Source organism: Amborella trichopoda, chromosome 1, assembly GCF_054954075.1.
Source record: "Amborella trichopoda isolate Santa Cruz 75 chromosome 1, AtrichopodaSantaCruz75HAP2 v2.0, whole genome shotgun sequence".
Lineage (NCBI taxonomy): Eukaryota > Viridiplantae > Streptophyta > Magnoliopsida > Amborellales > Amborellaceae > Amborella > Amborella trichopoda.
The window spans coordinates 40,549,377-40,575,048 of NC_142336.1; the positions used below are offsets into that span (position 1 = coordinate 40,549,377).

At 35.7% G+C, this 25,672-nt stretch overlaps 3 protein-coding genes and 1 pseudogene across 21 annotated transcripts in view; 1 reads left to right on the top strand and 3 right to left on the bottom strand.

Annotated features, from left to right (window-relative positions):
- LOC18426350 (gamma-glutamyl hydrolase 2) overlaps positions 1–4,580 on the top strand; it is a 37,552-nt gene extending 32,972 nt beyond the window's left edge. For 14 of the 18 annotated variants that reach the window (XR_016054587.1, XR_016054588.1, XR_016054592.1 and 11 more), the window contains 3 exons: positions 3,126–3,214; positions 3,979–4,071; positions 4,276–4,580. Coding sequence is in view for 10 of the 18 variants with exons in the window: in XM_088865335.1 (XP_088721461.1) it covers positions 3,126–3,214; positions 3,979–4,071; positions 4,276–4,309 (216 nt within the window). In the remaining 8 variants the exon portion in view is untranslated. Of the gene's footprint in view, positions 1–3,115; positions 3,215–3,978; positions 4,072–4,275 lie in introns of all 18 variants that reach the window. The other 4 variants (XR_016054563.1, XR_002279617.2, XR_016054583.1 and 1 more) reach the window with 1 other exon arrangement.
- Positions 4,581–5,528: 948 nt separating this feature from the next.
- LOC110006571 (uncharacterized) lies at positions 5,529–7,837 on the bottom strand. The gene is made up of 2 exons (XM_020662445.2): positions 6,721–7,837; positions 5,529–6,554 (listed from the first exon to the last, which is right to left on the bottom strand). Exons 1-2 carry the CDS (start codon positions 7,688–7,690, stop codon positions 5,638–5,640), a joined length of 1,887 nt encoding a protein of 628 aa, XP_020518104.2. The 5' UTR covers positions 7,691–7,837; the 3' UTR covers positions 5,529–5,637.
- A 3,175-nt stretch (positions 7,838–11,012) lies between these two features.
- Positions 11,013–20,077, bottom strand: LOC18426349 (pre-mRNA splicing factor SR-like 1; annotated as a pseudogene). The gene is made up of 4 exons (XR_016040220.1): positions 19,982–20,077; positions 18,481–18,561; positions 15,942–16,013; positions 11,013–11,664 (listed from the first exon to the last, which is right to left on the bottom strand). The product of XR_016040220.1 is annotated as a pre-mRNA splicing factor SR-like 1 (transcript).
- LOC110006570 (uncharacterized) lies at positions 19,663–22,742 on the bottom strand. Its single transcript, XM_020662444.2, has one exon. It carries the CDS (start codon positions 22,554–22,556, stop codon positions 20,118–20,120), a length of 2,439 nt encoding a protein of 812 aa, XP_020518103.2. The 5' UTR covers positions 22,557–22,742; the 3' UTR covers positions 19,663–20,117.
- Between the last annotated feature and the right edge of the window lie 2,930 nt (positions 22,743–25,672).

Sequence of the window (25,672 nt, forward strand, 5' to 3'; positions counted from 1 at the left end):
TCTCCAACCGTTGTAACCGCTGATTCATTTCATGAAATTTGGTTCGAACATCCTCCATAACTTTAGTCAAATTTTCTAAAACTTGTCTCAGGCGATCATCTATTGCAGGATTAGCTTTTGGTGGTATTGCAATTGTTGGATCTTACTTGCTCTGATACCAACTAATGTTAGGGAAGATGGAGGGAAGAAATAATTAAAATAATAATAATAATAAAGAATGAGAGATTATACCCTCTCTGGGTCTGCAAGGAGTCCACCCCAAAAGATCTTTTCACAAGATCAACTTTACTTAATTCCAATTTCTTCTTTACAGTGAGGGACTTCTTTCCTTTAAATACACTTAGAACGTAATAAATAAAACGCAAAAAATAAACTCTCTTATCTCTTTCTCTAACTCCTACGTAAGTTTCTATTTCTCTAAATCTCATGTTAACTTCTCTTTCTAAAGAAGATAATAAAATATAATTTCTACTTATCTTAAAAGATAAGCTATTTCCTAAACCAAAAGATAGGCAATCTTGGGTGACAACCCAGGCCTCTATTAAAACTCACGCCTAAAAATCCTCCCACCTAACTTATTCCCGAGCGATTCCTATCCTTAAGAAAAATAAACAAAAAAAATAATAAAACTAAATTTTGACAAATCTCTTTCTGCATGAGTTTCACCTAAGTCCTCATACAGAAAGGATATTGGTTTCTTAAAGCCAAGTCATTGATGGTTCAGACAAGTGTTTTAAACATTGGTGACCCGATCCGAAATCAGGCTATCCGGATCCGGTATTGCCCATCCCGTCCCGGATCTCTTTTAAAAACGGGATTTGTTTGTGTCAATATAGTAGATCGGTTGCAGGATGTCATCAACTAGACCCGTCACCGATTCTAACGTCATGAGACCGGTTTTCTTTGTTAGGAAACTAGTTTTGACATCACATTTTTCTGATCCAGTTCACAAAGGGCACTCTCAAATTTTTTTATAAAACTAAAGGTACAACTATCGACCATAAACGTACTTCCTCGCCACATCGCGTGGCAAACTTCGGCCATGCCCGCCAGCCAGCTGTTCATCCACCTGTCATCCGTATTCCCTACTATGGTTTCCCGCACCCTATAGCTGTCTATTATGAACCTTTTACACACGATTAAACTTTTGTAATTTCTGGATGTGGGACAAATTGTCCCTTTCTCCCATAACAAAATCACTCGTGCTATTGTCTTCCATAACATTAGCGTCTCTCTCTCTCTACTATAGTATTTTAATTATGTAAATATGACCACATTAAAGTTATATTGTTGAATGAATATGATTATGTAAAAATTGTTAACTTCTTTAATATAATTATATTAAAATTGTTATTGCTATATTGAAATTTTTATTGTTATAAATGCATTAAAACATCACATAATTTAATATATGAAATTGCTATATTATGTAATAAATTATTATTGTCATACAGATTATGTGAGTTTCATGTTTAGTCTAGATTATAATTTTAAATAATATTTATAATTTTTACAACGATTAACAAATAACTTATTTTTAAATTTTTATTATTACAATAACTTACTTTATACAGCAATAAAATTTAAGATAATTATGAATTTTATTAAGTTATGTAGAAATTCTTAAATCGTGTTTATTATAATATTATAATTAATAATTATACATTGATAAAAAAATCTTATATTTGATTTAGAATTTATTTTCATTATAAATTACGTAATGTATTATTTTTTCTTATAGTTGTAAATAATGTTTTTTAATTTAGATGATATTATACAGGGAAAAGTTTATATAGAGCCAAGGCTCCAAACAATCAAATTTGAGCCTACTTCAAAAATTTCACCAAAAGATGTTTTGATGCCCAAATATCTTCAAATGGATCATCTTGACATCAAGATGCGTGGACATCAGAAAAAAATGGATTTCAAATTTTGGAAATAGTGCATTTTGTAACGCATATTTGGACTGTCAATTTTCAAGATTTTATAGATTTGTCGATCTACACTATTTTTAAAGTTTTAAACTTTATAAATACATATGAAAATATATTTTAAGGCTATCACAAAGATTTCCAATATTGAAACCACATTTCTCGATACTATTTGAAGGTAGGCTCTAATTTGATTGTTTAGAGCCTAGGCTCTATACAAACCGAATTTTTTGTTATTTTTATAGAAAATAATTATAAAATATACACCAACAACTTCAATTTCAATTTCAATATATAATATTATAGGTAGTTAGGTTGTGATAATTTTGGACGAGTAAAGAGAAATAATAAATGTTTGATATAATACTAATTTTACTTTATATGGGATTTTTTTTTAATCGTATAATATAGAAGTATTTTCTAATATTTTTAAATTATTTGTTGTAATATTATAATATTTATTATAATTAATAATTATACAGACATCCAGACAGGAAAATAACGTCTCAGTATTTACCTATTTTTACAAATTAATGAAAGTACATAATATACCACTCCTAATTTTTTTAAAAACTAAAAGCACACTATTTTTAGAGATTTATAGTGATTTTTCAAAATAAAATTGGGACAAAAACTGCCGATTAGCCCGATTCTCCGAATCGATCTACCGATCTGACACAAGTATGGATGTAAATGATTTGAGTCACCAATCCATTTTTTTAAACACTGTTTCAGACCATGACACAACTTTGCCCTTAGGGAGAGAAAAAAGGAAAAAGAAAGGGGGGGTATTAGCAATACGAGATATTTTGTCCTTTTATGGGCATAGTTGTAATTTACTATTTTTGTTTCTATTATTCCTATAAATGTCCCTGATTGTAATCTCTTGTGTGCATATGAGTCTCCACATCAATTGAGTGGACAGACTCATGCTCCTTCTCTTCCACCCACTATTTCTTTTCTCTTATGTTCTTTGCTGTCGACAAGTTTCACACTATGAACTGTCCGTGACCAAATGTAGTGCAGATTAACTGATCTTGAGAGGTCGATAATAGAGAAAAGTAAAAATCTATCAATTGAATTTGGTTACCAATGTAATCATTTACTTTTGTTATGCCATAGATAGAGTAAACTAGTATTTCTTTTGTTTATCATCACTTGAACTAATTTTATATTTTACCTAGTTAACTACAGAAGAATGCATTTGAATGGGGGTTACCAAATATTCCTCACTCTGAAGATGCTGTGCAAGTGACTCAACATGTTGCCAACTTTTTCATCAGGTGTGGTTTCTTCCTTTATCAGGTGGTGTTCATTGTAAATGATTAATCATCTGGTACACATGTTACTGACATCAAATCTTGTAAAACCACATACTATACCCATGTACAGCATATAATGATGGGATGTCTCTTGTTTTTCAAAACCTTACTCTTTTCTGTTTCAATATTTCCATATTACTACTTTGATGGGACAACCCTGAAATCTGAAATGAGATAACTGCTTTGATTTCTTCAGAATGACATAAATATTCTATTTCTTTTGAATGGATATGTGATCAAAGATGTATCTAAATGTTCTGAATTTGACTGGAAATCCTGGAATATGCTGCCCATAGATAGTTTTTTGTGGATATTGAATCACTATTTTGAGTTGATATTGCTACTTATGTTTTGTCAACGTACTAAATTATTCTGGCCATGGTTTTACAACAATTGAAGAGATGGATTCTCTATCTCACTAGAAAATGACAATTTGTACTATTTTCCTTTCAATTTACAATGTTCTTTCTAGCAGCTCACCCCACACATTATCGGTTAAAAATATGTAACCAATCATGTGTTTACCTTCAAATCTTATATTCCTTTCTGAAGAATTTATCAATTGTAGAGCTCATAGTCATTTAATTTATTTAAAATACATGGTTACTGCATTTCTTTGTCTTTTCAAAGCACCAAAATGTTTCATTCAATTAATGGAATAAAATGGATCTTCATTTTGTCCTTGACCCACTGTCACCATATTTCATGTCAAATATTGGTCGCAGTGAAGCACGAAAGTCCTCAAACAGGCCACCTACGACAAGAGTACTGGATAACCTCATTTACAATCACAGTCCCACTTATTGTGGGAAGGCTGGGTGAGCCCATTACTTTCTTTTTGTCCAATTATATTGGGGAACATCTATCCTACTTGTTTTTTTCCGCTTTCTTGCTCCTACTGCTACTACTACTATTAGTATTTTTTTAATCTATGTTCAATAGTATTACTTCCATGGCTATTATTAGTCTTAGCTTTTCAATTAATTTCCTTACTCTTATCTTTGTGCTTGGTTGAATTTCAGGAAAGGATATGATGAGGTTTATCTATTTCCATGAACTTCAAGTAGCTGAAAATCAAAAATGAGGAAAAGATGGCAGAAACTTGGTCAAATATTTTGAAATTGATGCATTCCTTCTGTAAAATATGTGCTCTGAGTGTCAATTCATCAGCCCTGTTGAGGACTCTATTCTTATTGTGAAGCATTATGCTTCTTGTATGTTCTGTAAATATGCGTTGCTGTAAACTGAATAAAACCTTCTTGAACTCAATACTTGCAGTAATGCAACTATTCCATAAGTAGAACACTTGCTGTTTTTAAATCTAAAATAATGTTATTATTATTATTATATTTTTTGGATATATAATATTAAACTCTAGTAAAACTAAGTCCAGGTAGTTGTTTAACTATCTTGTCCACTTTCTTGTTTAGTTTCCTAGATCGCATCCAATTTAGGAGCCATACTTGCAAAATTCTAAACAAAGCAGTAACCTTGACAGGTACGGTGGTGGTTGTTATCTGATGAAGTTTGAGGTAATTAATCTTGAAAAGATGGCTAAGGTTTGATTGTAAAATGTCTCATGTCTGGCCCCCACTCTTTGAAGCCCGTGGCAAACCTCTTTGATCTGCAAATTATCTTTATTCAAATGTAAATAAGGGCAGTTACATTGCAAGTTACTCTGGTCCCCCCTCTTTGATGCCTGTGGCACACCTCTTTGATCTGCAAATTATCTTTATTCAAATGTAAATAAGGGCAGTTACATTGTGAGTTACGTGGAATGTGATTTTCAGGCATGAGAAATACCAAGAAGTTGTACTCTTCATGTTCCTCATGCTGGAAATGCATACCCCTAATATTTGCATAAAAGCATCATTCTCCATGTTCTTTTATTTTATATATTGTGATCTTATCCATAGATTTTCATCTAGGGCCAATATGTTCAAGTGCAAATTATACTTCAATAAATAGATAATATGACTCGAACTTATTTGACTGGAACATAATGTGGAACACCTATCTATGCCTATGTGTATGTGAGATGCTTGCATACACAAAAAAATTGCAATTTGTTATTGTTGTTTTTTCTTTCTTCAACTTGGAGCCTGTGGAGCCCTTGAAGTTAAAGGAACGTCATTGTGTTCCTGATTTCTGGCTAGGCAACCTGTTGCTAGTTTGCAGAAAACAGAGAAAGGTTCTAGAAAAAAACATAATCTCTTTACCCAAAATGGTAAATGAAAGTGTTATGGAATAAGGCATAAGGCCCATGACACAGGGATAAAGTAATGCATTTGTATTGGCATTGAACCCTTAGTCTAGTGCAATACAAATCTGATTCTTCACCATCGATTGCAATTGTTTGAGATTAAAGAAAAGATCGATACATTTCAGTTGTTTCGTGATATTTCAAGGACTTGTAACCAAACCTGCCTGAAAGCCCTAATAATGACGTCCTGGTATTCATCTGGGTTCAGGTATAAATATGAGGCCAGCAGTTCCTCAAGCTCTTCTGGATTTCCAATCTCATTCTGAGAGATCATCTCCACCATCGATTCTCTAAAGTCTCCTTCTGCATCCATTGTTCTCTTCACCACTGCCTCGCTCTCTGCAACTCCTTTTCCTTTGATAGTTCCCTGTGTCAAATGGTTATTTCTAACCTTAGGTATCATGCTTCCTTCGAGCCCTTCCTCTCTCTCCAAGGGTGGCTCTTTAATTATGTGATTTTTTACTGCCATTAGTTCTGGACTCCCATTAATATCTTTTGTTCCTTTGGAATGTGCATCTGTGATCCTCTTGCCTTTCACTGCTTGTAATTTTTGGCATTTCTTGAACTCTTCTTCTCTCTTCAATGGTGGTTCCTTGATCCTCTGATCTTTTTGGTGTGGTACTTTTGGGCTCTTCTTTAAATTTTCTGCTTTCCTTGATGGTGGAACTCGGACCCTCTGATTGTTTACACGTGGTTTATTGGTCCTTCTAGAAGTGAAGCGTGTTGTCATGATATCTTCCTCCGCAAATCTTTGTTCTACTTTTCTTGATTGAGTTCTTGTAGGTTTCCAATGTTCTGTTAGATGTATTGGGTCTTCTTTTATGGTACATACGTGATTCTCTTCGTCAGTTTGTATATTTGCTTCAAAAGATTGAAAATCTCCAAATTCTGGTTCGCCTTTTGCCTCTCTTTGATCTGCTTTTTTGGAAGTTGACCTCCTGAAATTATTGCTCGAGTTCACGCAATTTTCATTAACGCTTCTTAGGGCTTTGCGATCTTCTTGTTGCAATCTTTGATCACCCTTTTCCGATGCAAGATCTGTAACCAAGTAAAAAACAGGGCACAATGTACTAAATAATAAAATATTTACTTGCCAACAAACTCCTAAAAATTAATCCTAAATAAACTGAGTTTCTCTGCAAATTTAAGTTTTCTTTTGCATATAAATGTATGTTCTTTATAACAATTGTAATCCAATACTTACAGCTTCTTTCTTTTATGGGAGGACCAGGAGATTCAAAACTAAAGTTTTTGCATGCTTCCTTTGTCGAAAAGTTCTGAGAGTTTCCGTTTGTAACATATATATAGAAACCCTTCTTCACCGCTCTTTCGTCGTTGACTGTTCTATGTCGAGTACCAGATCCATGGCTTTTCAAACTCCTATTTTCTTTGTAGTACACATCTGTTCTTTCCTTATCTAGAAACTGTAAAGTGAGTGTTCCACAATCCTCTGCCTTAAGAATTTCATTCTTTTTATTAATAGCATCAACTTCTATTGTTTCTGATGCTTTTGGCTCTTTAAAACTTTTTCTACTGTGATTTCTTCCTTCTATGCTTCTTAAGCATGAATTGGACCAACTTTTCCTTTGATCTGTGCATTTAGCAGATTTTTCTTCATTGTCCTTTGCTTGAAAACTGTTTCCCTCTCCGTTTGAATGTTTTCTGGCCAAATGATAAGATTTTCCAGTGGACTCATCAGCAGAATCCCACCCATTATGCAGAGATGTTCCTGCAACATTCACCAGAATTTGCTGTCCACCTCCACCCAAAGTTCTTGAAGAAACACTTGATCTGGGACTATCACAGCCATCACTCAAACTCCTTCTAAAATTCACAGATTCAGAAGAACCATCAATATTTGCTTTAAAGGATTCATTCTCGTCAAGAAGAGGAAGCAATGAATTGTTTATCAGTTCTTCTGATCCATCTTGTTCTGGACTGATGTCACTGTTGATATTAACCGGAGACAGATTTGAACTTGAAAATTCAGAGAGAACGGCGCTTTCACTGGAATTGTAGAATCCATCATTAACCAACTTTCTTCTGCAAGTAAATTTCTGGTTATTAGAGCAATTTGTACGTTTGCTGGTTAGATCGGCTGCATTCTTGAACTTGAGGAACCAGTCGTAGGGGTTGGGTAGAGAGGCAAAACAGCGAGATTTCTTCTTCCCCATTTTGGTCCTTAAAGAGGAGGACTCTTCTGATGCTTTGCACTGTCTCTCCAAATCTTCAGAAAAAAATCAATCTCTGTCTCTCTCTCTCTCCAAGTATTGAGTAAGAGAGGGAAGACTTGGAGAGCCGTTTTAGCAGTTACAAGACGTGGGTTTGAATTATGCCAAGCCATTGTAGTTCAAAATTATTGGAAAAGGAAAGCAAATGGACCCAAAAAAATTCAAAAATACTAAAAAATTTATACGAGATACCGGAAAATTAGTTGTAAACTATTTTTGAACCGTAAAAAAATTAAGTAAAATTTCTCATCTTGTACTAACCATTGTTCACCTGGTGTTTCTTACTTTCTATTTTTGTGAAGAATAAGCATCATTATATTCATTGTAAAAATCTAGAAATGGTTCACCTACTAATGCTAGAGGATGAAGTTTTTGGAACGATAATACTAATTTTTATAAATAATTTAAAATTCTTAAAAACATTGCAGGACTAGACTCAGCCAAGGGAGTCCAGTAGGGCCAAACGCCCTATAAATTTTTTAAAAAATATAAAAATGGAAAAATAAAATAAAGATAGGAAAAGTAAAATAAAACAAAAAGAAGTCTTAAAAAGTCCATATAAGCTTAAAATATATAGAAAACGGATTAAAGTGATTATGGTTGGTGACATTGAAAAAATCCAAAAAGGGAAAAATGTAAAAGGAAAAAGTTTATATAAGGCTGCAACTTTACAATTATAATGTAGAACTATAGATGCACCTTCAAAATCCATCGGAACAGGTAGTTTTAATGTTGAAACATCCGTTGGTTGATCATCTCGACATCGAGATGTATGAGCATGAAAAAATAAAAAGATTTAAGTCTCAGAAATAATGCATTTTACAACATATTATCTCCTCTGTCGGTTTTCAAGATTTTCATATGTTTATAGATCTACTTGATTTTAACTATTTTTAAAATTTAAATTTTATAATTAGATATAAAAATAGATTTCGAGATAATCCAAAAGACATTTTACATTAAAATTATATACAGTGATAAAATTTGAAGGTGCACCTTACTCTACACCTACGGATGCATCTGTATGCCAACTGCATCCAATATAAAAATAGGAATTGTAGCAAAAAATACTCACCAATCTTTGCCAAAAACAACAAAACAAAAATTTTATACGACATTCCATATTTTTACTATTTCTTGTATTTTTTAAATTTTTTTATGTACATTAATTGTACACACAAAGGGTAACTCTAAGGCAAGGCCAAGTTACTCGCTCGAATCGAGTGAACTTGGGAGAGTTCTGTAACACTGTTTGAGAATAAATCATAAATGTAAATAAAAACAATAAAATTTAGAATTTAGGGACAAAGGATTTCAAAACTGGTATTCATTTTTTATAGTAAAAGAATGTATTTTCTTAATATAATAACTATTAATTGAAATTAATTGTATTTAAAAATTTTATAAATTCGTTACAAATAATTTTTTAGAACCTAAAACTTATTAAAAAATATTGAGTTATTTAATTTATAAGGAAGAAAAAGGGAAAAAAAGAAGAGTTTCATATTTCTTGTTTCTTAAGAAAACTCAGCACAATTTCTAAGAAGCATTAAAAAAGTCATTATGAAAAATTTGAAAATTACTCAAACTATTTTCAAAGAGTGATAATATTTGATTAATACAACATTAAAATTTTATATTTGGGAAACTGGTAAAACAAAAAGGAGTAATCAATGAAAATTTAAAAAACCATTTAAATTTTAGAATTAAGAAAATTAAAAGAATTTAAAACATGTTTGCTATTTTATAGTAAAGGTACCATAAATTATTTTAGATATTTCAAAACTATTAATTTAAATCTGCTAGAAATGTTAATTTTTAATCGCCATAGTTTAGTGCAAGAACGTTTTGCGTCTTGGCCTCGCTCCATGGACAAGGCAAGTTTTAGACGCGTAGGTTGTATATTATGTCTTTTAACTTAATTATACTAATATCCCAAATCTAAATTAGATGTGCTAGAATGCCTTTTTGTTTGTACTATTGTATAAAGTTCATCGCTGGTAGGGTTCAAATCTTGTACTAGACAACTTTTTACATCACTTTTAAAAACGTCCTTTTTTATTTTTTGGAATTTTTAAAAAAATAGCCCTTACCATAATGGAACTCACATCACTTTTAAAAACGTCCTATTTATTTATTTATTTTTTTTTTTTTTTGTGGAGTTTAACAAAAAAAAGTACTCTCTACCAAAATGTAACTCAGAGGTCTATTTACAGGGAGCACTACCCATCACACCAATCTGTTGCTTGATGATAAAAAGGCGCTCATATTATAGCTATATTTGATCTTCATTTTCTTTAAAGAAAATGAGCTGGACTTGAGTGAGTTACTCGGACTTGCCCGAGTAAACCACCTCAACTAGAGCCTGAGGATCAATTTTCTAAACAATGGTATTGGCATTTTCGTTATTTATTAATTTTATTTATTTTTAAATATTTTTATAGGCAGGTGATGATGTCATGTACAAACATATCAAATCTAAACTTAATCCGATAAATAGAAAAAAATAAAAATTAAAATACACTTTATGTTTTTAAAAAGTGGGCTTATCATACTTTGGATTTGTGAATTTGGAAAAAATTAAAAATTTTATTGAATGGAACTCCCTCATAGATTAAAATATGGATATAACTGAACTTTGGGAACCTCGATAATAACATTGTGGAATACGATCCCATACTAGGGATCTGCACCTTTGTAGATATGAAACTCGATCCCTAAATATCAAGGATCTCAATCTCTTCATTTGCCCATATACAGAACTCGTTCCCTCCACCACGGATGGAACTAGATCCTAGAGCTTCTTTCGCTTCTGCCCCTAGTAACTATGGTTTCCCTATCCATCCATTCAAAATGGACAGTCCACAACTTATTTTTCATATTGTCATAGATAATATTCATGGGCCCCATTACAGTTTCTCTTCATGAGATTATTTTCTAAGCCGGTTAAGCTATTATAAAGTTCTAACCCCTTTTCTACGCTACCCATCCAAATGGACGGCACACATTTGAGTTTGGCAGTGGCAATGGATTTGAAGAATCTCCCACTTTTCTTATTCAAGGAGACTGCTTTTTTTAAGACCAGACCCTGGTAAGGATGTTTCTCGATCCCCGTAGGCTAGAAAAGGTAAATCTCAATGTGGGGGAACATTACAGTCTAACCAAAGTGTTTGTTTTTTCAACCAACAAAAAAAAAAGTGTCATGATCAAACTTTGATTTAAAGTTCGGCTTGGATTCGAGTTTATATGATACTGGGGGAAGCCCTTGATGCAAAAAAGTGATTTAAAATTCCACATACCTATCGATTCTTCTCGTTTATTTCACCAATTTTTCACATAAGCATATGGGCCCACCATTGCGATGTGGGTGGGGCCCATGAGTGCCACCTAAGGTGGCATGATTTCCAATTTTTTTGGATCAAGCTTTGGCTTGAAGAAAAAAATTTGTAATGTTTTGAAAAGCCTTTGCCTTAAGGAAGCTTTAAATGGATATTTTAGAAAGCATGAGAGCTATCTCTATCCCTGACTTGGTCTTGGCTGCTCCTCTCGTAATCATGCCGGTCACTTTCTCTCTCTAGGTGCCTCGACTTGTACAAGTCTCTATTGTCTCGGTCATCATTCTCATGCCTTCAATCTCGGTCTCGATCGCTCTCGTTCCGATCTCGCGGTGGGGGCAACGTTTAATGAACTGGTGAGGAGTCACGGGTCGAGGTTCGATGTGGGGCTCGTTGACCAAAAGAGACAGAGGGAGATGCTTTCACAGAGGGGGGCCTTCGTGCAGTGTCATCAGAGCCATGGCAGTGTGATTCACCAGTTAACCCCAAGTGCTTTGTGTGGAGCTTGAGCCTCTCCAGGTGGGCCACCATTTGGCGCATGACGGGGACTGGGGTGCGGGGAAAGAGGGTGTCGAAGTAGTACTGCAAAATCAGATGAGGTCAGATAGGCCAAGACATGGGCTCTACAAAGAATGGATCTACTAAAGTTGTTGAAGTTGCTCTCTCTCTCTCTCTCCTTATCCAATGGGTAATTGCTCATGGAATATCATATAAGCTACAAGAGATGCACTAGGCAGATCCAACCTCACAGATATTCATCAAAGACACATGAAAGAAGTTCATTAGCCAGGGAAAGCTAGACAGATATTCGTACTCATTCAGGAGCACAGACAACACCACAGCAAACAGTTGGGATGTCAGGTCACATTTTCTGTATACTAAAATTCCCATTCACGATCATCTTAAACGCATACTCATCCATGTAGTCTAATACCTGGTCAGGCTCTCAGTCAAAACAGGCATCAAAAGATCAGTCAATAATATGGCAGAAGAAAATTGCCAATTTTTGAGCAACAGGTGCGCCTCAGTTCTGTTACGTACAAATGTGAACTGGGAAGAATTCAAGCAATCCTAATAAAGCCAAAAATGATTGTGAATAAGAATTATGTTCAATATAGTAGACTTCTTCCTTGCCATAGATGAGGAAGAAGTCTATAACATTCTACCATCAAGAAATTTTTTTGAAGAGGACTAATGTAGAAAATGAGGCATTCTACTTGATGCATGGGAATCAGCATGCTTCATTTGAAAATGACATGGGAGAAACATTTGAGAAAGAGTACTAATTTAGAAAAGGGTGCGGTTTGTATCGAGCCGAGGCACTAAACAATCAAATTGGAGCCCACTTTCAAATAGTGTCGAAAAATGTGGTTTTAATACTGAAAATCTTTGACTGGCCTTAAAACATATTTTTATCTTTTATTATAAAATTTAAAGCTTCAAAAATAATATAGATCGAGCAGATCTATGAAAACTTGAACAACTCAAAAATTGACGGTCCAAAAATGCGTTACAAGATGCACTATTTCCAAAACTTGAAATCCATTTTTTTCTCATTCCATGCATCTTGATGTCGAGATGATCGATTTGACGATATTTGACTAAGCTCTATGTCAACTTTTCCCTTTAGAAAATGAGGTGTTTAGCTTGATGCATGGGGTTCATGAAGTTGAAGCTGAAGGCAGTGCTTCATTTGAAAATGGGGGGGGTGGGGAGAGAGTCCTCGGCAGAACTGCTAGAGTGGGTAAATTGCAATTTTAGAAGGCATGGTTCCGCAGGAATCGAATGTTGAATTGGTATCCAGGTTGTTGAGGTGGTACGAGATGTGAGGAATTTCACCTTCAATATTTCTTATAAAAAAAAGCCTCAACAGCAACAGTAAATATTTCTTAGCCTCAGCAGCAACAGTAAACATTTCTATCAAATCCAAAGATTCAACAGCAAAAGCATAACCGATCTTATAGACTGGTGGCTTCTTGTTCTCTTTCAACTGTAGACCTAAATGTGGGCATTTGCAAAAATGAACTATAGGATCTTAGTAGGGCTTTATTCAAGTACAGAACAGTGTGACTCCATATATGATTAATTTGCAGGTTAAGCAAAAGAAACTATTGTGTTGTTCTTCTGATCAATAACATATCAAGCATTCTATCTGAGCAACTCTTAAAGGTGTTCTTTTGCCATTTTTTATTTCTAATCAAATCTAAGATTACAATCGCAACAGTGTACTTTTCACATTGGATTTAAATGGGGCAATCGGGAAAAGGACAATATGATATTAGGGTTTGGCATATTTGAGTATAAAACAATGTGACTGGATATATGACAAACTTGTAAGATGAGAGAAGCACACTCTTAACTTGTATTTTTATCATAATAAAGAACATTTCAAACACTATATGAGTAGCTCTCATAATTGATCTTAGCCAAAGATTTCAAGCAATGCCAAATGGGGCAGATACACTATAATCCAATGGAATATGGTATATCGTACTCCAAAGGGATATACCATGTGTTCCTGCGGACAGAAACTAGAGATTAATAGTGCGCCCACCTGGGCATTCACCCAGCTATAGTTGATTTGTGGATTGGTGGATGGGCCTTTGTAGTAACATCATTGTTCAAAAAAACGGACCACCTAGGGCCTGCACCCCTCCCAAAGGCGAAAAAGAAATTTTTTTTTTTTTTTTTTCGTTTTTTTCAAGATACAAAAGTTTAGAACGATGGGTTTTAGGTTCATTTGAAACCTAAACCCACAATAACCCCTTTTAGAGAGAAAGAAACCTCCAAAAAACAACATTTCATTGGATCAAAATGTTTCTCAAAGTTTGGAGTTCGAGCAACCAAAGTAAGTGCTAAGCTTTATTTTTTAGATTGCTTGTTTTATTTTGAGATGTCTTCTTTAGGAGTTAGTCGGAGTGGAGATCCGGGTTGGAAATATGGATACAACCCGAATCCAAATGACAAAAATTGCGTTGGATGCAATTTTTGTAAAAAAAATACAAAAAGAGGCATAAACCAGTTTAAGAAACATCTTGCCGGAATTAAGGGGGATGTTACCCCTTGTAAAAATGTTCTTGAAGTTATCAGAGATGAGATTAAGCAATATACAAGTTCTGTAAAACAAAAACATGAACAAAATCCTCGTCATAGATCTATTTCTTTTACTTCTAGAAGAAGTGATCCGAGTTGGAAGTATAGGTACAACCAAAAACCAAATGATAGAAATTATATAAGGTGTAATTTTTGTGAAAAAGATACCAATGCGGGTATTAGCCGATTCAAAGAACACCTAGCTGGTGTTAGAGGTAATGTTGCTTCTTGTACAAAGGTTCCTGATGCAGTTCAGGATGAGATTAGATTAGAAGAACAAGAAAAAGATGAAAATAAGCCTTGTTCTATTGAAGTATCTTCTCCAGGTTCTAGTCAGAGTTGTGATCCGGGTTGGAAGAATAGTTATAACCCGAATCCAAGTGATAAAAATCGTATTAAATGTAATTATTGTGGAAATGATACTAATGGGGGCATTTACCGGTTTAAAAATACCTTGTCGATATTAAGGGGGATGTTGCCCCGTCTAAAAATATTCCTGAGGCTACTAGGGAGGAAATTATACAATATTTGAGTTCAGAGAAGTACAAAAAAAATGGTAGAGCAGCCAAGACTCCTAGGGCCTCATCTGTATAGACTGCACGTACTAGTAAGAGGAAGGTAGAAAAAGAGGAGGATGAAGCAGATTCAGAAGAAACAGAGGAGGATGAGCATTATATTGAAGAGGGAGATAACTCTGACGATGATAGCCTCGACTCTGATGCATATGATGAGGCTTGCCCTATTGATATTCCTTCTGATGATGATGATGATGATGATGATGAATGATGACGACGACTGAAGACTCTTGCCTCTTGGTGCTGAGTGTTCACTATTGACTGTTGTGTCGAGTCATGAGTGTTGACTTTTGTTAGACTGTATATTTCCTAAATTTCTGTATATTTCTGTTGTGTTGAGTGTTGACTTTTATATCCTACACACTTGTATGGTTTTACAGTTTACTGTTTTAACAATATAGATTATGAAAATTCTCTTCTCGATGTCCACCTTTTTCTTTTTTTTTTTCAACTTGGATTTGGAATATTGTATATTGGTAATTTGGTATAATGGTATATTTTTTTCAACTGGGCAGTCGCCCAGGTTCTGGGCGCCCACCTAGGCGCTGGGCGGCCTGGACACACCCCAGGCCGCCTAGGACCCGCCTAGTGCTTTTTGATACACGAGTAACATAAACCATGCCCCTCATATTATGTGACACCTTTCCGGACAATATTCCATTTCAATGGTGTAATATATTCTATGGTTTCCATACCCAGAATATACGTTCCTAAAGAGACCACTACACTATGCAAAATGAACAAATATAGCACAGCTACAAGGATCAGATTGCAACATGAAGGCATAATAAGAAAAATCGAAAAGGAAGCATCGTCTTAAGACAGTCGAATCAACATTCTATATCATGTAAAGAAAACTGCCTTGTACGATGCTTTGCTTCAAATTCAAGATCAACATTACAAACCTTTTACTTAGTTGCAGCAGATAGAGATGTTTATCCTCTTTCAGTATCCTCCAAAGGGCGACCCATGCAGAGGATCTCAAATGAAAAATTTATGAGTGGCAAATCACAGACCAAGATCAGTGGTAGCTTTACTTGCGCATTCACCACAGAGATTTTAATAAATTTCTGTCAATTTAAGGGAAGATATATACTATAATCAGGCAAATAGCCTGCCTTTACCAGGTGATGAAATTAAACTTAAAATTAACAAGCCAAAAATGGCAAGCATGAAAAGATATGTACTCACCTGTCCAAGAAGCAGATCACACACATAGACTCCCATTGTCTTCATTCGATCATATGAACCCAGAGAAAATTCCTGGGGGATATTGAACCAGTGATCAGAGGGTAAGTGACATGCACATCCCTCTACATGTATCAATTAGGAGTGAAGAACCTTAAGTGAAGTACACATCACTCTACATGCATCAATTAGGAGTGGAGAATCTTAAGTGAAGCTTACATCCCTCTACATGCATCAATTAGGAATGAAGAATCTTAAGTATAAATCTGTCAACATGCCAATTAGGAGAGAATCTGTGTGTGTGTGAGCATGCACACATGTGCAGGTTCAAATATGTAGATGTTTGCACCCAATATTTTCTAAAGATTCTGCTGAATGTTCTCTGCTAAATCATTCCCACCATTCACTGAAGAAAAGTAGATTCATATCATCATCATCATCCAAGCCTTAACCCATATTTGGGGTTGGCTACATAAATCATGTTCTGTCATTCTACTCTATCAAGGGCCATACCCTCAGTCAAACCATAAATAACAAAGATTCAGGATTCATGAAAAGATGTAGCAGAGTTTTAAGCTGGCTGCGCTACCTAACACAACCCCTCCTCGATTATTTGAGCTTGGGACCAGTATGACCAGCTTGGGACTGGCCATGGTGGAGTTGACAAGTAGATTCATATACTTGCTAACAAATTGTCAAACTATTCAGACAATTTGTTGAGGAACAGTTATAAAACTTGTATTTTTCCTAAAAGAATTTACAAGCAATAGAAGATCAGTCAAATTTGGCATCAAAATGCCACCGAACTCAAAGAACTAGGCAACATATGACCTTAAAAATGTAATGCCACCAATAAGGATGATGCACGCAACTGTCTTACTAGAACACCATTTCGAGATGATTAAACAGTACATGTAACAAACTTATTGCAAGCTAACAAGATACCATCCTCAACTTGCTGCCCAATGGTCAAAAAAAGGGGGGGAAAAGAAAAAAAGAACTTAAAGTTCCCAAGTTTTTTACGTCAATTACGCATAGATAAGACTGAGCATTGTTTAATCCCAAATCCCACTTCAACCTAATTCACATAACCAAACACCATTTCTTCTCACAAATGAACAGGTTGTCCATTCATATGGTACTCTAACATAGATAACAAATATTTGATAAGTTGTAGAACTTTTACTTTTTTGACAGGCATAGAATTTGTAAAATATTGCAAATATTTTAAAGGAACTTGTGGATTAATAGAAACGTTGGGCCATTATATAGTTTCCCTATCAATTCAAAATTAAAACATTGTGTTTAACATATTTCAAGCTCACTTCATATGCATTTTTAAACATCTCTAAAAATTACCACGGTCATGGACACACTTGAGAGAAAAAATATGGTGAATATCAAATTTGAGAAATATGTGTGTGTGCACACAGTAAAATCTACAGTAAATTTGTCAAATATTGTGACACATAACAAATTAAATCACCCATTTTAAATTTCTTAGGAATTCATTTGCTTCTTCGAAAAGCAAGACATAATCTACTATTCATACAATAAAATCTACAGTAAATTTGTCACAGTGAGATGCATAACAAATTAATCACCGATTTTAAATTTCCTAGAAATTCATTTGCTTCTTTGAAAAGCAGGACATAATCTACCATTCAAGGACATGGCATACAAGTTCATAACAAAACTATGTCAACAAATTGTTTGGCTTCATGAACTCCTTTGGCACTCTCAAACTGTTCGTATGCTCATAACATCAGTGCTACTCCAGTATCCTGGGTTGCAGAAAACACACCAAAAACAAGCAAGTGCATTACTACCAAGAGATAGAATCTCCCATCAGATATTATTAACCTGCCTCTGCCCCTCATATACCATCCAAACATCGAAGCAAATCTTATCATCAAGTAGATGAGGATGGTTAGACCTGTTTACCAATTTGGTATACGATTGGGTAGCACTCTTCTATTTCAAACTTAATGGGGTATGATATAACTGCCGTGCCATTGGGGATCCCATACAGTGCAAGCTTAATGAGGAGATATTAAATAGATGGTTGTATATAAAAAAGGGTAATATGGTTATATTGAACCTGAACCTTCGATCTCACTTTTTCACCATGAGGTTGTTGTAGATACTAGCACAGCAGAACTATTTTAATGTAGTGCAAGGATGTATATGATAGAGATTAAGATTGATTTAGGCAATCATTATATTTCATATCCCATTTAGATGCTTTATATACCAGATTGGTCTTGAATGTACACCTCAATTTTTTAAATGATGCCATCAAATAAAAAACTCAGATCTCTCCATAACAAAGAAGATTTGATTCATGTGATGTATCAGCTCTGCAATAACTCTTCCAACAAGTATATTTATAGAGGTGGAAGATCATCGTGTAGCTATAAAGAAAGCTTGCAACTCCTAAACAAAATAAATTTATCTTTATAAGAACTAATGGAGAATTGATCCACATCTCATACATACTGAGCAACGAAAAGCATATTAACAATATCAATAGAATGGGTACCTCTTCATCTTTGACGTAGGGCTAGAACCAACCCCATAAGGTCTTTGGCTCTGCAGCATAATGCAGGTAGAGGAAACCAATCTGCATATATGAGCACCTGTAACTTAGAAACTACAATCTAGACAATACACCATCATAATCATATGCATAAAATAGCAATACTATAATTATCGACAAGTAATGTTATACATATTTATACCAATGAAATTGAACAAAACTGGGCAAGCCAAATTATCAGAAGCACTCCCTTGAAGGAGCTCAGGGAAGGACAATGAGGAATGGACACCGCCACTGCAATGGATGGAAAGGAGAACAAGTATGACCCGTCTGCTAATGGCCTCACTCGAGCTGAGGTTCCTTCCAAAAATCCTTAGCCCATCTATCTACTCCTTTGTGGTCTTGGCGCTGGGGTGGAAGACGCCGACCAGAGAGGATTTGTACAGGTTAGGGAGGTTGGGGCCAGAAGAGGTGGGGAGGGAGATGAGGGGTGGCATCTTATCTTAGGGCCAACTATGGGGACCATGTTGATATTCAAGAATACTACACATAGTTTTGACAGATTTACCTGGATATTCTATATGATTTTGACAGCCTATTTTGGACAGGTTGAACAGCCTCTTATACAAGTTAATTCCAGGTGTATGGTGTATGAAATAGTGTCATATGTACAATGTCTTAGTGCTTCTTAGGCATACTATGACTCAGTTATCCATATGTCTATCATGTCTTTTCTTTTTCACATAAGTTGGGATCTGAAAGTGGCATTCAGCCCTCAGCTCATGATCAAAATTCCATAAAAAACTTGTTGAACAGGGGCAAGGCTGTCCTAAAACTTCTGGCACAAAGCAACACAGCAGTGATATGGGCCCGGGGGCTACTCTTGTCCCAAATCAGCCACTGCCCTACGGTCTCATCTTTTGTCAATGGTATATCTAGCCACTTCACCCGCTCTCCAGATAAGGATTGCAGAGTGAGTAATAATGCTCTGCCTAGCCTGTTTTTGGCCAGGGAAAAAAGAAGAGTGTTTTGACTGGGCAAAAACACTATAGGGTACAAAATGTGCAATCAACCATCATCCCCATTTTATAACATTCAACAATTCCAGTGCATGTTTAGACCCAAATCTTTAAACAGATATTTAACAGATTAAATCATAGTGCATGGAAATTTAGGAGACAAGGGTTTCAAGAGTGTATGAGAGATATCACATTATCCTTAAAAGGGCAATTAAATATATTTACAATTTCAATCATGTGGACTGATTTCATATACACAGATCAGCCCATATTAAATTACATTTATGGCTTTACCAAAAATAGATTACAATAATACGTAGCATGCAGACAATGACAAAAATGCCCCTGTACAACCACCAGTATGACCACTGCTCCATACACCATTTATGTGATAGCATTAGACCGAAGCCCGCCTCACCATTTAACGTTTATGTAGCTTTCTGGCAAGATTCACTCTTCTAGAGAACATGAATTAAATATTGTACCTGTATAGGGAAAATTCCCTTTTCGAACATGCTAAGGACCAAATTTACAGCGTTATCAGCTAAACCCAAGTCATAAAGGCCATTATGTGGGAGCATAATTTTACTTTTTTCAATAATATGCTATGGCATTTTAAATTCAGCCTTTTTGGCATCTCTCCTCTAACAAACTCTTCAATTCTTCCAATCTCCCACACCTGCAAAGGCCATATATGAGTGCATTGTTCATGACAATATCAGGGTGACACCCTCTTTTTTCCATTTCTTTACATAATTCCAAGGCTCTTTCCACACTATCAGCCTTTAAGAGAACGATTATAAGAGTGGTATATGTAACAACATCTGGGTTAATGCCATTGTGGTACAATTTGTCCAACAGCTCCATTGCCTCCGTCATTCTTCCATTCTTGCAAAGACCATCTATAAGTGTGTTATATGTTACAATGTTTGGTGGACATCCTCTTCTTCCTATATCATTGTGTGATGACAAGGTTTCTTCCCCATTATTGGCATTGTTAAACCTGTTATACTTATACATGACAGAATCTTGGCTTATGTCATAAAACAATTTTACTGCCTCCTTTAATCTCCCATTCTTACAAAGACCATCAATGAGTGCATTATAAAAGATGATGTTTGGTTGACACCCACTTTTTCTCATTCTTTTGGATAATGCCAAAGCTCCCTCCACATTATTGGCTTTACAGAATATGTTAATAAGAGTGGTATACGTAACAACATTTGGATCCATGCCAATATGGTACATCTCCTCTAACAAAGTCAATGCCTCGTCTACTCTCCCACCTCTGCTAAGACCATCTATGAGCGTATTATACGTAATAACATCTAGATAACACCCTCTCCTCCTCATTTCTTCGCATAATGCGAAGGCCTCTTTTACTTTATGAGCTTTGCAAAGCCCATTTACGAGAGTGTTATATGTAACAACATCGGGGTACAGACCACTCTGGTGCATCTGAAAGAAAAAAGCTATTCCCTCTTCTATTTTCCCAACTTTGCTAAGACCATCTATCAATGTGTTGTATGTGACAACATTTGGGTGAAACCCTCTCTTTCCCATTTCTTTATGTATTGCCAAAGCATCTTCCACTTTATTGGCTTTGCATAGCCTATTTATCAGAGTGTTATATGTAACAACATTTGGGCTCAAGCCATTGCTGTACATCTCCTCTAACAAAGCCATTGTCTCCTCCATTCTCCCAACCTTGCCAAGATAATTTATGAGTATGCTGTAGATGGCAACATCTAGGTGACACCCCCTCTTTCTCATTTTCTTGCATAATTTCAAGGCTTCCTCTACCTCATTAGCTTGGCAGAGCCCATTTATAAGAGGGATAAGTGTGAATTTATCTACTTTCAGGCCAATGTGACGCATTTCCTCCAACAAAGCCACTGCCTCCTCCATTCTCCCAGCATTGCTAAGACCATCTATCAGTGCGTTATATGTGACAATGTTTGGGAAACACCCTCTTTTCCTCATTTCTTTCGATACTGCCAACGCTCCACTTGCATTGTTCATTTTGCAGAACCTGTTTATAAGAGTAGTATATGTAATAACATTAGGTTTCAAGCCACTTTTGCACATATCCTCTAACAAACCCATTGCCCCCTCTACTCTCCCATCCTTACAGAGGCCATCAATGAGTACATTATAGGTAACAACATTCAGCTTACACCCTATCTTCGCCATTTTTCGGTATAATTTCAGAGCCCCTTCCACATCATTGGTTTTGCAGAGCCTGTTTATAAGAGTGGTATAAGTAACAACATCGGGGTTCATGCCATTATGGTACATCTCCTCTACCAAACCCGCCGCCTCCACTATTCTCCCACCCTTGCAAAGGGCATCAATGAGGGTGTTACACATTACAATATTTAAACACAACCCTCTCTTCGCCATATCTCTGTACAAATCCAGGGCTTCTTCCACCTTATTGATTTTACAGAGCCCATTCAAAAGAGTGTTAAAAGTAACAAAATCAGGCCAAATTTTTTGGTTTTCCATAGCACGGAGGAGCTCCATGGCCCCTGCAACCCCCCCCTCCTTGCAAAACCCTCCTATCACAATTGTCAATAAGGTAACAGAGAGAGGATAACCTAATTTCTGAATAAGACCAACAACACCAAGTGCGAAACGGGTTTTACGCGAGCCGCAAAAACAATCAACTAAGGTGTGGAGGATGTAAACATCATGTGACAGTTCCAGTTCAGCCATGGATGCATAAAGACACAAAGCCAATTCTTGCTGGCCAGCTCTAGAGAGAGCCAGAAACAAGAAATTGCAAGTGGAAAGAGAGGGCTTGGAGCATGAATGGAGCATACCTTTGAAGAGAGAGACTGCTTCTTCCAACCCACCATGGTTCCTCTTACAGAGAGCTCGAATACGAATCTCTAACTCTCTTGGTTCAATGGGATCAGAATCCCCAATCTCATCAAGTACAGCAGAAGAGAAGTAGGGCAGAGCCTGCGAAGAGCGAGAAGAGGACAGAGACTGTGAAGAGAGAGAAAAGGGGCAGGGTCGTGGTAATTTACATAGGATCCTCTCCAGGGCGGGCATGAGCTAGGGTTCCACGAGTTTCTCGTATAAAGAGATCGATCTCTCTCTCTCTCTAGTCTATGTTCATGGATTTCTCGCGCGGGCATTCAATTTTATTTAGCGCTCTCTCTCTCTAAATTCAGGCATTCAATTTTATTTAGCTCCCTCTCTCTCTCTAAATTCAGGCATTCAATTTTATTTAGCGCTCTCTTTCTCTACATTTCAGGCATTCAATTTAATTTAGTGCGCTCTCTCTCTAAATTCAGGCATTCAATTTTCTTCAGCTCGCTCTCTCTCTAAATTAGGCAATTCAGTTTTATTTAGCACTCTTTCTCTCTCTCTCCGAATTCAGGCATTCAATTTTACCTCTTTATTTATGTAGTATGGTTATTGGAGTGTGGTTTTTTTTTTTTTTTGACAATTATTATCCTTTTTATATATATATATAAAGTACACGAATGGATTGCTGTTGGGTAATGAAAAACATTTATTATAGTGGAAATAAATTCAGTAGGAGTGTAGTCTCTCGAGAATCATACTAAGTAAATGATGTTTACTGATTCCGGACTGTGCTTGACGATCTAAGTCAGTTGGTTGGAAAACCCAAAGTATCTCGGTATAAAGAATAAATTGAGAAGAGTTTTAGATTAGCCCTTGATAAGGTCGGAGCTTATGTCTGGATGAGTAAGCTGAGGGACTGTGTAACTCTTGTGTATGATGGTAGGCCTACAGCGACGAGGGCCAAATCCTCATCAATGTTCCATCACACGGCATGCATATCGATAGATTGTTCGGGAAAGTCAGTTATCCACCTCTGGATGAAGCGTATGCACGTACGAGAGAGATACCCCTATGCACCATAGAGCTGTGGGCGCATCAGGTCGTGGTGACCTTGACTCGTCTCTAAGGGGGACGTGTAATCTACAGACTGGGATTGCGACCCCTTGGCTCATCGGCCAGACTTTGGTGACCCGTTAATGAGCCATTGCTGGGACTGTGGGTCATGGGAAACACTGAGTCGGTTTGATAAAACAAGTGTGGTCTGTAGTCCATAGTTGAAGGTGGAGTACCCCATGATCGTTGATAGAAGATCAATTTCCCACCATTTTAATTTAATTGTGTTCATTTTATTATAGAAATTATTTAGATTTATTATTTGAATTTTTATTAATCCTTTAAAATATTTTATTTGTGATTTTTTAATTTATAAAAATAAAGTTATTGATTTTACAAAGTTATAAAAATTCAAATAAAAGTTTTAAAAATTATTTTTGTTATTTTAAAATTACATGAGGGCCCATAGTGCACATGAGCCCACCATATGACATGTGGGTGGGGACCATAGGTGCCACATGACGGTGGCACGCACTACCCATTGGATTCTCTTTTTGTTTCTTTATGTTCAAGAAATTTGTATTATGGAAAGTATGTTTTAAGGGATATGGTCAATTTGGGTATATAATAAACATTGACCCTATCTTATTTAAATATAGAAGCATATATTAACTTGATAATATTTGACATATGCTTATGGAATATATGAGATGGAACATGCTACTTTATGAAATGAATAATATTTTATTAAATTTAATTTATTTGAACATATTGATTGGGAAATAGTTTAAGAAAAAAGGGATAATTGTTCATACATCTTCCATAATGTTAATGGCTCATCTATAGAATAGATGACTCAGATCACTCACCCCACAAGTCATTTTGATCAACGGTCCATATTCAATCTAAACAAAGAGGCAAACTATTAGAAACCCTAAAAAAATCTAAAACCTAAAATTTATTATAAATAGGGGTGCACACTTCTCTCTCCCATAAACTCTCTCTCTCCTCCCTAAGGGCCATGCCCCTCTCTCTCCTATCAGGCTTTCTCTCTCTAACTCTCTCTCTTCTCTAAGACCCATAGGGGGCACGCCCTAACCCTAGGTCTCATTCTCTCTCTCTTGACCTAAAGATACTAAGGGTTGGGAAAATTAAGATTTGAGCCTAATTATTTTGGAGTTAGGGTTTTGTAGAGATTTAAGGATGGTCTCCTAGTTTGGCCGAAATTTAGCTTTTCCGGTTCAAGAATGAAGCTAGACCGATGATCCCGTGCCATTGGATGTGGTGACTCGGTGTGAGCTATAATAAGCCCGATTGAGGTAATCTCCGGCATCTTCTCTTTTACTTTCTTGCTCTTTCATTTTATATTATTAAGCATAGTATTAAGTTGTAAAAATGACATCAAGTAGTTGAGTTTTATTTTATTATTGTGCTGCTTTATTTTGAAATATTTATTGATTATAAAAAGGCCATCTGTAAGTGATCCTTTTTCCAAAATACAAAAGGGGTGATAGTTATCATTAAAAAAAAAATTATATTCCCCGGCAAAAAGATTACATAGGCTTTATTTTCATTGGTATCAGAGCTAGTTTTACTTGATTGCCATTATGAGTCTTTTCCTCTTTTCTTTTTTTCTCTTTGCTTGAGAATACAAAAGGTATGGCAGCTCGTACTTTCATCTTAGTGATTATGAAAGCCGAAACGCTTAATGGGACCAACTTTGTTTCATGGAAAAGAAAAATCAAATTTGTGCTTTATGAGGAAAACTTGCATGAGGTACTTTTTGAGGACCGACCTCGTCGTCCAACTAACGACTCATATCAAGAAATCAAAGATAAGTATGCCAATTGGAAGAGGAGGAATCTGAGATGCAAACACATTCTTTATTTGTCATGATTGACTCATATGCTTTTGAGTATGAATCAATCTATACTGCAAAATAATTTATGATAAACTTGAGAAAGTGTATGCTTAATCTCTTATGAAGCAAACCATAGCTATGAGGAGGTATAATGAGTTAATGTTGGCAGAAAGTACCAAGTTTGCAGATCATGTGCACGTCTTTCCCACGTTAGTCAGAGAGCAAGAAGACACATGCATGAAACCCAATAAATAAGTGATTCATCTGATGAATTTATTTCCTAATTCATGGGAGACCTTTACATCTTCCATCTCAGCCAGAAGGAAAGCACCAAAACTGGAGGAGCGCATCACTACAATCAAAGCAGAAGAGGAGAGGAAAAATTCAAGGCAACTACTGACAACAACTCCAAGGGAAGCCGTGTATATGGTAAAATCTCCAC